General features: G+C 33.1%; 1 protein-coding gene and 1 long non-coding RNA gene across 3 annotated transcripts in view; both read right to left on the bottom strand.

Moving 5' to 3' along the window:
- Nucleotides 1-350: 350 nt before the first annotated feature.
- Nucleotides 351-883, bottom strand: LOC125052751. 2 transcript variants are annotated; one of them, XR_007117487.1, is made up of 3 exons: nucleotides 663-883; nucleotides 499-582; nucleotides 351-423 (listed from the first exon to the last, which is right to left on the bottom strand). It is a non-coding gene; the product is annotated as an uncharacterized LOC125052751 (long non-coding RNA). The 2 variants fall into 2 exon arrangements; XR_007117486.1 differs by having other exon boundaries at nucleotides 499-883.
- Nucleotides 884-1,933: 1,050 nt separating this feature from the next.
- The window catches only part of LOC125052378, a 55,176-nt gene continuing 43,987 nt past the window's right edge, over nucleotides 1,934-13,122 (bottom strand). Inside the window, exon 2 of the mRNA XM_047653188.1 lies at nucleotides 1,934-2,949. Coding sequence (XP_047509144.1) covers nucleotides 2,117-2,949 — 833 coding nt within the window. The 3' untranslated portion in view covers nucleotides 1,934-2,116. The remainder of the gene's footprint in view (nucleotides 2,950-13,122) is intronic.

Below are 13,122 nucleotides of genomic sequence, written 5' to 3'. Positions count from 1 at the left end.
GACCTGGATGTTACGTTTGATGACACTGAGAATGCTCCAGAAGAACCAAGGCCAACCTAGACGCACCCAAGCAATCTGGCTAGACAAGCTGCTAGAGCTGCTTTTATTGAAACATATTTTTAAGGCTGTTTTATTTACATAGGTGTGGATAGTTAAGGACTTGAAATAAATAAAAAGTTATATTTCATTTAAAACGGGGGTTTTATTTTTTTTATAAATATATAATTATTTATTTAATTGCTGCTGTAACAATTTGAGCCTTAGAAGATGCTTCTGTCTAGCCCTTTCGTGAGCTTCGGCGAGTCGCTTCTGTTTGAGCTCATGTGTTTCAGCCATCTGCCTTTGTTTTGTTTCGTGCTCTTCCTGGAAACACTGGAACACTACCGTGTTGCGGAGTTTGGCACTTTCCACTATTTGAGATGCCTAAAAAATTATTTAAGTATGATCGTTGAGGGATTTTGAATGAAATAGTCCTTTCTCTATCACATTGATACTAACCTCTTCTAACTTTTGTACTGCAGAACGCGGCTTTTTATGTAAAATTCTAGTCCTCTTTGTCTGAGGTTTTGGAGTTTCTATTAGCTGCAAATAATAAAATGTTATTAGTATATTGAGTAAATGTGTATATAATTGCTTTGGTTGATAAAATAAATACAACTTACATTAGAATTATGAGTTGTATCAGAATTATTAAATCAAACGTCAATCAAACACGGCGGGTTGCCAGGGTAACAATAAATAAGGGTCGTTTTGTTATTCAACCAATACACATCGATTATTGGTCAAAGAGGAGTTTATGCCCTGTACAAGCTCTATTCACTGAATTACTATCACCTTGTCATAACGCATGTATAGTGATTTTTTATTAGTAAGACCGATAAAGTATAAAGTCCCTGTACTGACGTTATACTGTTAAAATAAAAATAATGCCATCTAGCGAAATATATTTATAATCTGTTTAAATATATAGCTTGCTCACATCACAATCTTTGACATGGAATACAATTGTGTCAAATTCATACTAGATGGCATTAGTTATCTAATTAACGTTAAAACAATGACCAAAGAAAGTAATTAATAAAGTTGACAGTAGTGTGTAGCTTTGAATATTTTGTAAATTTTTAGTCCCATTGTAATGGGGTGTTTCATGTTAGTCTATCCCAATTTATGTGCCTATCGGTATTTAGTGCCTACCAAGTACCAACCCGAAACAGAATACTGCTTTTGAATAAAGATTTTTATGTATGGTGTGGTCGATATTCGTTTTTAATTTTTTATAACAGAATCTAGTTATGATTAGGTAAATACAATGACAAGAGCTTTGAATGAAGCATTCGGAACATGGATTCAATTTTGTATGGCAATCAAGGTTTATGATAATTTACCAAAAACATTAAAAGAACTTTCTAAAAAGAATAAGTTTTTAAAAATCTACTTAATGTATTACTTTTGGAAAATATGTATTGTTCTATTAAAGATTATTTGCGTGAAAAATTATAATTAATATTAATTTGATAACGTAATAATATATTTTAATAATGTGATATTTTATCACTACAAAAATATAAGAATTAACTACAATGATATTATGACTCATAATGTACATACATAACTTCCATGTAAAATCCCTTTTAAGATAAATTTGCATTATGTGTGCTAGAATATGCGACCTTAGATTTTAGCACCATACAATTTTTTAACCATATTCTTGTAAATAAATTATATTTAATGCATACTTTTAATAAGACTCATTAATTTATCATAACGAATATGCTGTATTTGCTTACTTAATTATAAATGGAGTATCTAATAGATAAATATGTTTTATATTCCAAACACAGTTCTTGAGATTAGTGCGTTCATCCAATTAAAGATCGCTTACTATTGTATAGATTAAAGGGTAGGATACGGATATTTTTTTAAATAAAGTCTGTTTAATAGTTCTTAAATTTTAATTTATATTCACAATCACTCTCTTAAATTTAACGACATTCAACTGTACACACTATAATCTACACATTAACTTAGATAGTGAGCATTCATCACGTCTTTGATAAAATGTTGCCAACCTTAACTTATTATAACACTTACGCAACAAGTCTTTTTGTAACTACATTTAACTTAACGCTAATAATGGTTCCTCTGGGTCGTGTTTTATCGAAAGTTTCGCCTTTTTCCATTGCTCTTTTTTTGATTGCATCTTTTGTTTCGTCGCTGCCAATTTCGCTTTCGATTTAGATAATTTTGGTGGAGCCGTCGTGTCGAGTTGTTCCAATGTTTCAATTATATTCTTAGGTTTCGAGACAACTTGTCTTGTTTCTTCACTTACCTCGTCTAGTGTAGCGTTTTTATTCGCGTACACTACAACGAAGTGAGAATAGTCTGAATTCGATGGTGTGTTTATATCAGCGAAGTCTTTGAAGTTAGCGAACTGGTCGTGGTTGTAATTGGGCCTTGGATTTGCTATGTAGCCAAGATTCAGTGACGGTCTACCGTGGCCATTGTTGTAGTAGGACAGGCTATCGCTGAAGTCGTCTTCGTCATTTTGGGCGAAGAACGTTCCTCCTCTGATGATGCCAAAGTTTCCAGAGCCGAGGACGCTGGAGCTGGCTTCGACTAGGGGTTCAGCTGCTGGAGTACTTTGCTTGGCGAAGTTTTCTAACGCTCTGTAGCCCCCAAACAGGGGATAGTTCAGTAAGGATCTGTAGGAGTTTGGACGCTGGCTGAAAGCTGCTTCTTGGCTGCCGAAACCCAATTTATAGTTATTTTGCTGTCTCGGCTCGAATAGGTTGGCAAATGATGGGAAGAAGTTCTGGGAATCACCAAAAACTTCAATGGAGTGGTCAGGTTCTCTTGCTAAATTGCTGGATCGTCTCCTTAGATTTGATGGTGGGAGAAGTGTCTCTGATATAGTATCAGATGAATCAGCTTTGAGGTCTCCGGAATTATCTGAAACAAGAAAAATACTAATATATAATTGATATAAATGTAATTCAATATCCTTATTATCTTTTAAACATTTTACTAACAATCTATTTATTACGTGGGATCGTATTGTGGTGTGAAATGGAAAGTAAGGCTCAAGTAAGAACTAATTCAAGGTTATTTTTTACACAAATGGGCGAAATACAAATCTTGAAACTTGTTTTAAGTTAGATTTACGAGTCGAAATAAGTATGTGTATTAGAAATTTGACGAAGCATTGCATTTCCGATGCATTATGTATAAGACCTCATTATTGCGATACTATTGCACTTGGTATTAAACACACGTGATAACAAACAATGTACAGATAATAAAATGTTTGTTAAATAGTGTTATTTAATTTGATTTGATTATTTAAAACAACCTTTTAATTATTTAACAAAATAAGCTACCATTACAGATTACTCTAATCCGGTAATTAGTTACATTTATAGCACATCCAAAACATATATACACACACAAATAACACAACATTAAACAGTAATAGATTAAAATATTTACAAAAAGACTAACTATTTCTTACAGTATAGGAACTTATATGAACCAGACCTTTTGCCAGTTCACTAAAATTAAAAATGTCTGATAATCTATGCAGTTCATTAATTATTTCTATACATTGTGTCACTTCGAGAGGTTAGTTTCGCTTTTACGAATAGTTGCGGCGGTTGATGTCGCCTCTTAAAGTAACCATCAGGCACCCTGCGGTCGCTGGCACTTCTTATATATTGGATAATAAGGCGTATGACAAATTGTGAAAAAATTCACAAAACATCTACGTTAAATCAGAATGGAATTGCTTGTTTCTTGTTTTGTGAATATTAAGAGAGTTATTGTTGTGCAGCCACGATAGTTCTCACCCTTTTTTTTAAAGTAAATAAATAAATTTACATATAGCATCCATAGAATACCCTGGACAAGGAATTTGACAACTCCAATCAGTATTTGCTATCTGCGCGTTGAATCAAACTTAAGTATTGTAATTAAAAAGAGTATAGACAACAGATGTATTTGTTTCTGTTTATTAATTACATAACGTAACAAAATAACTATATGTTATGGTCTCGACGTCATGTGTAACGAGACATATTTCTAAGTAGGTAGCAACAATTCTTCCTGGTCGAATAACTAATGTATGTGAGGTAACCGGGAAAAGCGAGGCTTAGAAATTATTTCCGTGTTCAACATCTTGTTTGTGCACAAGTTTATTTTTTGTTGGTACACTTGTACAAGGAAATAAAACTACGTTTATTTTATGTGGTAATAACATGTTTGATGTGTGATTTATGTTAATTGAGCCGCATATAAAAATATAACATTTTCTCTTCATTTTGACAATTGACATTTTTTTTATTAACGAAGTAAGAATAAGTATATATTTTATATACCTGTTCTGATCTATATTTATATCAAGTACACTTAAGTCAATAATAAAAAAAATGTACACGTAAGAAGTGAAACTTCTTTATGACCTTATTTTTCTAAAAATGATCTAATATATGCACTTTTACAGAAATTGGTTAAATAAAGTTTAACAAAAGGCTTTTATTATCATAGACATGAATACAAATACAATTATTTCATTTTACCTTATTACTACTATGATTATTACAGAATTTCATTAATTGTTACATAATTATTACTATCATTCTTATCGTTATTATATAGTTTAGTTATTAATGGCTTCGAATCTCTTCGGATCAACTGTGGTAGGGACAAGAAAAAGATGCCGCGTAACCGAAAAATGTGACGGTAATTTTTTTTCCAATGCCGATAAAGAAGTTTGACTTCAAAAAGCAACATGGCGCGTAACCGAAAAACGTAACGATTTGCTATAAAATTTATCCCATACGTCGATAAATAAGTTTCACTTCAAGAAGAAAATTAGTTGTTTTTGTTAATAATGGAACGTTTATCAGTCAATAATTAAACGCTTATATTACTACGAACAAATTTTTCGGAGACTCATTAATTATCATACAAATACTGAAATGGGTTTGTCCTGTACCTGAACGGACTTTTTGTGACTGTTTAGTCTAACCTTAAGTCTATTTTGAATCCGTATATTTAGAGATAAATTATGGAATTAAATGGAAGCACATTTCCTTCTGTTTTCGTAAGAAACCTTGGCTATGGCGATTAAAATGCATACGATCGGCTTATCTGCATAACATAAACCGTTCGAATTCCCGGATAAATAAAACCTTAACCTATCTGACGACCAATGGCACCCATTTATTTATTTATTCTATCTAAAATATTAAAGATTTTGCGAATGATTTTTTAAAAGTTTTGAAACATTTCTGTTAATCGTAATTGTATATTTTAGAAAAGATAGCTTGTAACGTATACTGTAGATAAAGCATTATATATTATGATGTGGTGAATTTAAATAAATAACTAAATGCTTCCAAGCTTTTTCCGTTATACAAGAACTAATTGAAAACAACAAATCTTATATTTAACAATCTTTTATTTATTAAACGAAAGATGTAAAAAACACAAGAAATCGTTGTCTATGCTAATAATTACATAGTATGTGGTTTCCGTTTGTAATGACGGTAATTGTGTTTAATAGTTATGTTTATAATGACACCTCAGTGTAATAATAATTTCCTTATCGCATAAAAAATGAGTGACAGAAATTTAACACATATTCTAATGGAAAATTATGTAGTTACAATTCCTGGGAAACTAAAATTAAATAAGTATAGGTACATGTATATTTACTGCATAACATTGTAATATATATATTATATGTATATATATAATGACATTATTATATTAAAACATATATTATTAAAAAAATTACTGACTCCAAAATGACAAACAAGCACGATATAATAGTTTTTATTTGAATAACTCTTATATAGAAATCCTTAGACATCAACAATTAGACAGTATGTGAGTCGACTAAAATGTCACCATATTCTAGAGCTAGAAGACCGGCAGTAGCTCTAGACAGAAGATGAGTAGATGCTTCCAATGGGAAGTCACTCCACACGACAGCACCACAGAAAAAAATCGCTCATAGCCTTAGGGCTGATTGCAAATAACCGCAGAAAAAAAATATAGAAATCCAAATAAGTCTAATATTAATATTGTATAATCTGACTGTGTGTGTGTGTAAGCGAATAAAGAACTTTTTATTTTATTTCATAAAATACCATGATTGTTTGGCTCCAAAATCGCACACGGGTCTAAATGCCGAGTCGTTCCATTTCGTCCCACTTATAAAAAAGTTTATCGACTTCAGAAGCACGTTCAATAATTTTTTTTTTCAATTATAAATTTTAATTAATTCCCGAGACATTTAAATGCAATCGTTTCTCATGTAATTCATAACATAATGGTACATGTGATTAACATAGATAAATGCAAATAACCGAATTTGTTATTCGAAAGCGATTAACACACGCTAAAGTAGTTCCTTGTTACAAAACACATTATTATAAGACTATTAGTTACGTGTATTTGTACCAGTGGATGATAAATAGTCGGATTATGTATTTTTCTAACCTTTGACATGTTTACACATTTTTAATATAAAAACAAGGTTTTGAAACTGTGCCAAAGGTGAGTAGAAAGCTTTGGGTTACCGTAAATAATGAGCATTGTATTGGCTTATCTGGGTTTTATTTTGGTCACGTCTGCTGTTTAGGTCTAATTGGCATACAGTATGCAGTTTACAATTCATAATATTATACTCGTAGTAGTTGGTGTTTTTTCCTAATATTTTATTTCACCGAAAGGTTTTTTTATAGACTATCCAATAGAATGTTTATTTTTAGACCTAGCAACATTGACAAATCAAAAAAAAAATCACTTAATGATTTTTAACTAATTTGACGTTATTAAATTATAATGACATTAGCAACTGACAACAGCGCCATTGCTCTGACATATTATAATATATATATTCGCCCGTACATCTATAATTTGCTATCTCCAATATAATGTTCACAGTTATTATTTTCTTTAACTGAAAAGTCTTTTACCTACTTCACTAGTTATTTGAATTGTAGAGGAGTAAAAAAGTTGTGATGGCAAAGTGGCTGTCGCGTGCATACAACTCTGAGCTCATGCATGAAGGCTGATCATCTGCTAGCCAATTAAGAAAAAATGATCAAGAAACAGATACAGAATTCTGAGGTTATAGCGCTGTTTTCCTTTAGTGTAGCGGATTATCGCTACAAAATATACATTGAACTATTTTTTTTATTTTGACGTGATAACGTCTTTAAAATCGTTTTAGTCGGGTGACATGTTCAGAAACTTGTGTCACACCAAAACCTCACGAGCGCGATCGCAGGTATAACGAGAGAGAGACGGACCGATCTCCCGTCTCATCTCGAGCGCTGCCAGTCATTCTATGAATGTATGAAGAAAAATGTATATCATAGTCGAATAAGTAAACTTGTCATTTTACACCCGAAATTTATCATCAAAAGTGTGAATAAAACGATAGATGTAATTTAAAATTTGAAAAAATTGTTATCTTCATTAATTCCTTACCTACTTCCCAAAAACCTATATCACCAATAAGACGTTATCACGTAAACATCTCGATCGTAAACCTACTTTACAAACAACCAATTTTTTTTTTTTTATTATTATTTTTTTTTTTAATATATCACTTTTCTACTCCCCTGCCAATGTGTCCAGGGACCTTTGCACATCACACGTCTCGCGAAAGACGCCCCGGCTACATCTGTAATATTTTTGTTTACAATATTCATGGGCGAGCCGGGACGCAATTCCTCGCGAGACCCGTTCTTGGGGTTTTGTTTGCCGCCTTTATATATTCCACAATTTTATCGCAGAACCGTTCCAGGCATGATCTGTGCTTTATTAACATGTCCTGTAGGCCGTTACGGTCTACAGTCATCTGCATTTGTTGCTCCAGGTCGTGCCTGGACGATGCGAATATAGGGCAATGAACTATTAGATAAGTTACACTATGTCACACCAATGATTATTGAAATCATGACGTTTTAGATTTTTTTGAGGTTACTTCGTATCTTTGTGGAGGTCGTAAATGACATTATACTAACATAGAGTGAAAGCTAGTCCGTAAAATGGCATACGCCCAATCATAAAACACAGATAGCTATCTGTTATACAATGGTTTTAGTTGTTACTTTTTACACATGAGTTATAAAACTATGTACAAATGAGAAGTTATGTTTTTATTATGTGGCTTCCCAACGAACACAAATCCTCGGAACAGTGGAGTCGCTCCGTGAACCCTGCGATGTGCTCAGGAAACTTTTGAGCTTGAAGGGGGCTGTCTTATGGCCGATTTACATTATCTTAGTGTTTAGGAGAGTGCTTTAGTACAACTTGAAAGGCAAGTTCTTTAGCGTAGCGTTTACTAAAGCAAGTAGCGTTTACATGTTTCAACTAAAGTACTATCCTAAAGCACTCTCCTAAACACTAAGATAATGTAAATCGGCCTTTAATTAGACAACAGACCAAGAGGGCGTCTAAGTGCGGAAACCGACAGACGTTGTCCTGCATGATATTTCAAGCGATTAGTAAAGCAAAGTATGAAAGTACCGACTGCAGCGCCATCTGGTGGGCTGATTTGTGAATCTAAACCATTCCCAGATCCCCTTGAACATACACAAAAAAGTTCATCAAAGTCGGTCCAGTCGTTTGAGAGAAGTTCAGTGACATACACACTCACAGAAGAATTATATATATAAAGATTATATTTTTGTTATAAAAACCTTTCAAACTCAAAATAATTTTATTCATATAGGTAACCATGTACACTTATGAAAGTCAATATTAGAAAGAAGAATATTACCGGAAGTGCCCGGTCTTAAGGACTGGCTTCTGTTGGGATAGGTCCAGCATGAAGGCGGCAAAAATTTAATTTTTTATCACATTATTATTATATTTTAATATTATATAATACCTTGGTATCGCTTAAAGTACAGGCACTGTTGCCTAAGTGGCGAAACCAAGTGGTTTGATTTTTCTTCTATAGTACATACGTATTATCGCTTTTAGTCATAAGTATCTTCGCGAATGATTGGCGGACCTATGCGACTTCTTCATTCTCGACAAGAGATCTCGTGACTTGTGTGCGATATTGCAGGCTACTAGATTGTGAGGAAGTTTCATGGATCTGGTTAGCGCCTTCTTAAGTTATTATGTCATTTTCACACATGTATATCCTTTCTATAACATATTTTCATAATTACCTGATTGTCCTCATTTAATGCGTGATGTGACTAGATTTTTTGATTAGGTGTTTTATTTTGGTAACCTATATTGAATTAAAGAATTAATTACTAATTATGTTTTTATTTAAAAATCCTTTACAATGCTACCCTTACGTTAGAAGCTACTTCACCGCAGGGCTTAGAAGCTTTGTCAGATGATAAAATTCATCTGACAGCCACTAATGAAGGATTGTACATACCTTTAATAAGATATTTTGATTATATTGGAACCTGGATGGATTCATTATTCTTAAAACGTGTTTAATTGCACTACTTAAACGCCGACATGTTGTTCTAATGATATATAATTTAAGAAGCGCGCATAAGAGTAGCTTTACTTCAAGCTGTGTCTCAGAATCGTTTTTATAAGTGGTTTTTATCTATCGCAAGCAATATAGATATATATTATATAACATTTATTATGTTTATCACCAACAAAGCCAAGCTCAAGCGTAACTATTGCTTAATAAAATAATTATCAAATTGGGAACGCAACTAATATTGTGGTTTACCGATTCAAAAAACAACATGTAATATGACCTATAATTTGTGATGTTACGTACATTTCCACGAGATTGGCTAATTTGATGGATTTGATTAAATCATTATAGCAATAGAGCGCAATGATTTGTAATTATAGAACAAGGAGCGAACGGGCACCCTTGGACACTTCCAATACCTCGCTCACGAGTGCGTTGCCGGCCTTTTAATAATTGGTATATTATTCGGATCGGAAGATCAGTGTTATTGCTGAGGTCTTTGGTTCGATCCCCGGCTGTGCACCAATGGACTTTCTATGTGTGCATTTAACATTCGCTCGAAAGGTGAAGGAAACGATCGTGAGGAAACCGGCTTGCCTTAGACCCAATTAGACGACCCTGTATGTCAGGCACAGGAAGCTGATCACCTACTTGGCTATTGGATTGACAAATGATCATGAAACTGTTGTACCTACTTGTTGTGAAAGTTTGTAGTGCCACTTTTATTTTTTTATTTGTTATCCAGATAATTCAATTAGCCTGGTAAAGTGTGATTAATAAAACATGGTTAAAGGTATGATTAAATTTATGTAAATTTTCAGTACGGCCTAAATAAATGCACAATAGAATTGATTTTGTTAATATTTATAAAATTACTTTTCTGCGGATTGGATAACAGATAATGCAAATTATCTTATTGAAATTTCTATAAGAATTTGACACGCCGTGTGAGAGAATTGACCATTCGTTCAGGTCTCTAAACCTTCATCAGAGGTGGTTAACGACACATTTAATATGCGAAGCTACAGATGTTGCTGTTACAAATAAATTAATAATCTTAACATTGATAAAAAAAATTACAAAGCAGAAAACTCAATTCAATTAAGAAAAGTCAATTAATTACATTAATAGATAAGTAATTCACCCTTCTCACTATCATTCATTCAGTCTCAATCGCTCTCTCTCTTTTCGTCCACAAAAACGCTGCACGTTTACGTGACGTTTTCGTAAAAATAAACCCTAAAGAAGTTTCACTTCAAAATTAAAACTGAAATTAAATTAACATTTTAAAGAAAAAACTAAATTTTTACAACTAATAAATAAAGTCAAAGAATTCCCACTTCTCAATATATTAAATTCCTTTGGTAAGGTGGAAAATATAAACGTCTTTAAAAATTGTATTGTAGTTAGTTAAAATCCGAAACATTGGCGAATCACGTAAATAATCCGTGTTCGTACGAGGCACATGGAACAATTGTAAATATCTTCTCAATAACAAAGACCAACTGCCGAGTAAACATTTCCCGCTTTCAAAGCCTATTTACCAGTTAAGTAATAATTAAAGTGTCTACAGACTATATATTATAAGGTAAATCACGTATTTTATATTACATCTTCACATCGTTCTTTGCGAATTGAAGTCATGTACAGTTTTGCATTATGCATAAGTTTTGTAATTCTCATAATACGTTTATAATTCCTGTGTTCGCTTCAATGCAATACCCATGTTACGTATAATATAATTAGTATTGTAAAAACGTTCTCGCCGTAGGCTTAGATGTTCTAATCAATTCTAAAACGCACTCTTTATATATTTACGCCTCATATTTGACAAAGGACCGCTATATAGTAGCCCATCGGGCACGCGATCGGGTAGATCTGTGGCCGAGAAACTAGGCAGCAAGGGAGTGTCTCTTCTAAAAAGAGATTTTATTTACTTAAACTTAAGAGAAGTGGGCGTCTCCCGTCGGGCCCGAGTGATAAGGAGAGAGAGAGGCAGAGCCTTACTTACTTAAACTTACTGACATAATTGACAATTCTATACCAATGGGATACCCTCATGTCATTGTCGAGCTTCACATCACCCGGCTCTTTCGAAAGTCGGACAGTCAACAAGTAAATGTCCGTCCAAAAAAAACACCAATTCGCAGTCGCACGCGGTGCTTGTATTTAGTTTGCTGCTATGTAAATAGTGTCCACCCCGTGCCCAGTTAGGATCTGAGTCTAGATCTAGGTTTGAAATTTTTTTAACATTTGTGACTGGGGCTGTTTCGCCCCCTACATAGCGCTCGTTCCGGCTCTGCTTACTTTATTTCAAGACACTAATATTGATATACACGAGGTGTTGGAAAATTAATTATTATGTTTTTATTCGAACTGTGTTGGCCCTTGGCTGTGAGTGGCGTGTCACGCGACCTTCAAACCTGAGGTAATGCGGTCGAATCACCAACGCATCTTTATCATATCCGTCATATTGCGATGTAACGAAGGATGACCCCGACGAACGCTAAAATCGACGACGCGTCACGTGCAGAAGGCTGAACATATGTCTTTTTTAAATACTATCAAGTATCTGTTATACATAAATCAAAGAGATGAAGCACCGCAAGTTTATTTTAATTCAATAAAGTTACCAATAGGGCTAAAGCTTTCACTACCCTATTTTATGAATCACTCATTGGATAATTGGGTATTAAAATTCTGTAGCTGTAGCATCTACTATACGAAATAATTTAATCAAGCAGTTTAAATATAGATCCAAGTCCAAACAAAGCTGCAATTAAAAATGATCAAAGCCATTTCTTGGTCGATATATTAATAATTAATAAGTACGTACGGTTATGGACTAGTCATTTAAATAAAACTGTAAATATATAATATATCCGTATACACACTAAGTACTAATAGAGGTTAATCAAAACATACAAATAGAAAGGATTTCCACAAAGGCATTACAATACTCGTTTTACCCGCGGCAGTCAGGAAAACGTCATAACCGATGGAGGAAGCTATAATAAAGTAAATTACAAACGTATGACAACATTAAACCTATTTTATACACGTCTTAAGAGTATTTGTTATAAAATGTCTTGTTTATTCCTTTTGTTCGATACAGTACGCGTTGAATGTATATTATGGAGATGGCATTGATAACATCTTAAGTTGCCATGTTTAAACTATTATAAATACGCCCAAACCAGTATAGTTGCTATTTTAGCTGTTTGTCTTATTTATTTATGGCAAAAGCTCGTCTACTCGTCACACTAATACATTGTTACTTAAGAAAAAACAAAATACACTTTTTAATGTGACAAGCACTTAGGCAAACATAACAAACACGAAGAGAGAAAGAAATGGCAAGCAACTATAGATATCCAGATCTATCTCGTTTATCAAATCTGGATGACAGTGAGTTTTGGACAAAACGATAATTAAGTCCGTAATCTTAATAATAAGGATTAGAAATTATTAATATAAAGCGAAACTTTGACAATTGTTTTTGTATTCTTTTTGATCAGAAATGTTTAAATTCTGTATTTTTTCGTCCATCAATGTTTCGATTCGATCGTTCGTCGAATCGACGATTTCGATTTTTAAAACGGGAGTATAATCTTGAATTAAAAAGAAGGGTAAATAATTAATAAGTT

Source organism: Pieris napi, chromosome 9 (genome assembly GCF_905475465.1).
Source record: "Pieris napi chromosome 9, ilPieNapi1.2, whole genome shotgun sequence".
Classification (NCBI taxonomy): Eukaryota; Metazoa; Arthropoda; class Insecta; order Lepidoptera; family Pieridae; genus Pieris; species Pieris napi.
The sequence above is the reverse complement of the archived record's forward strand: the minus strand, read 5'-3'. Positions and strand labels throughout refer to the sequence as shown.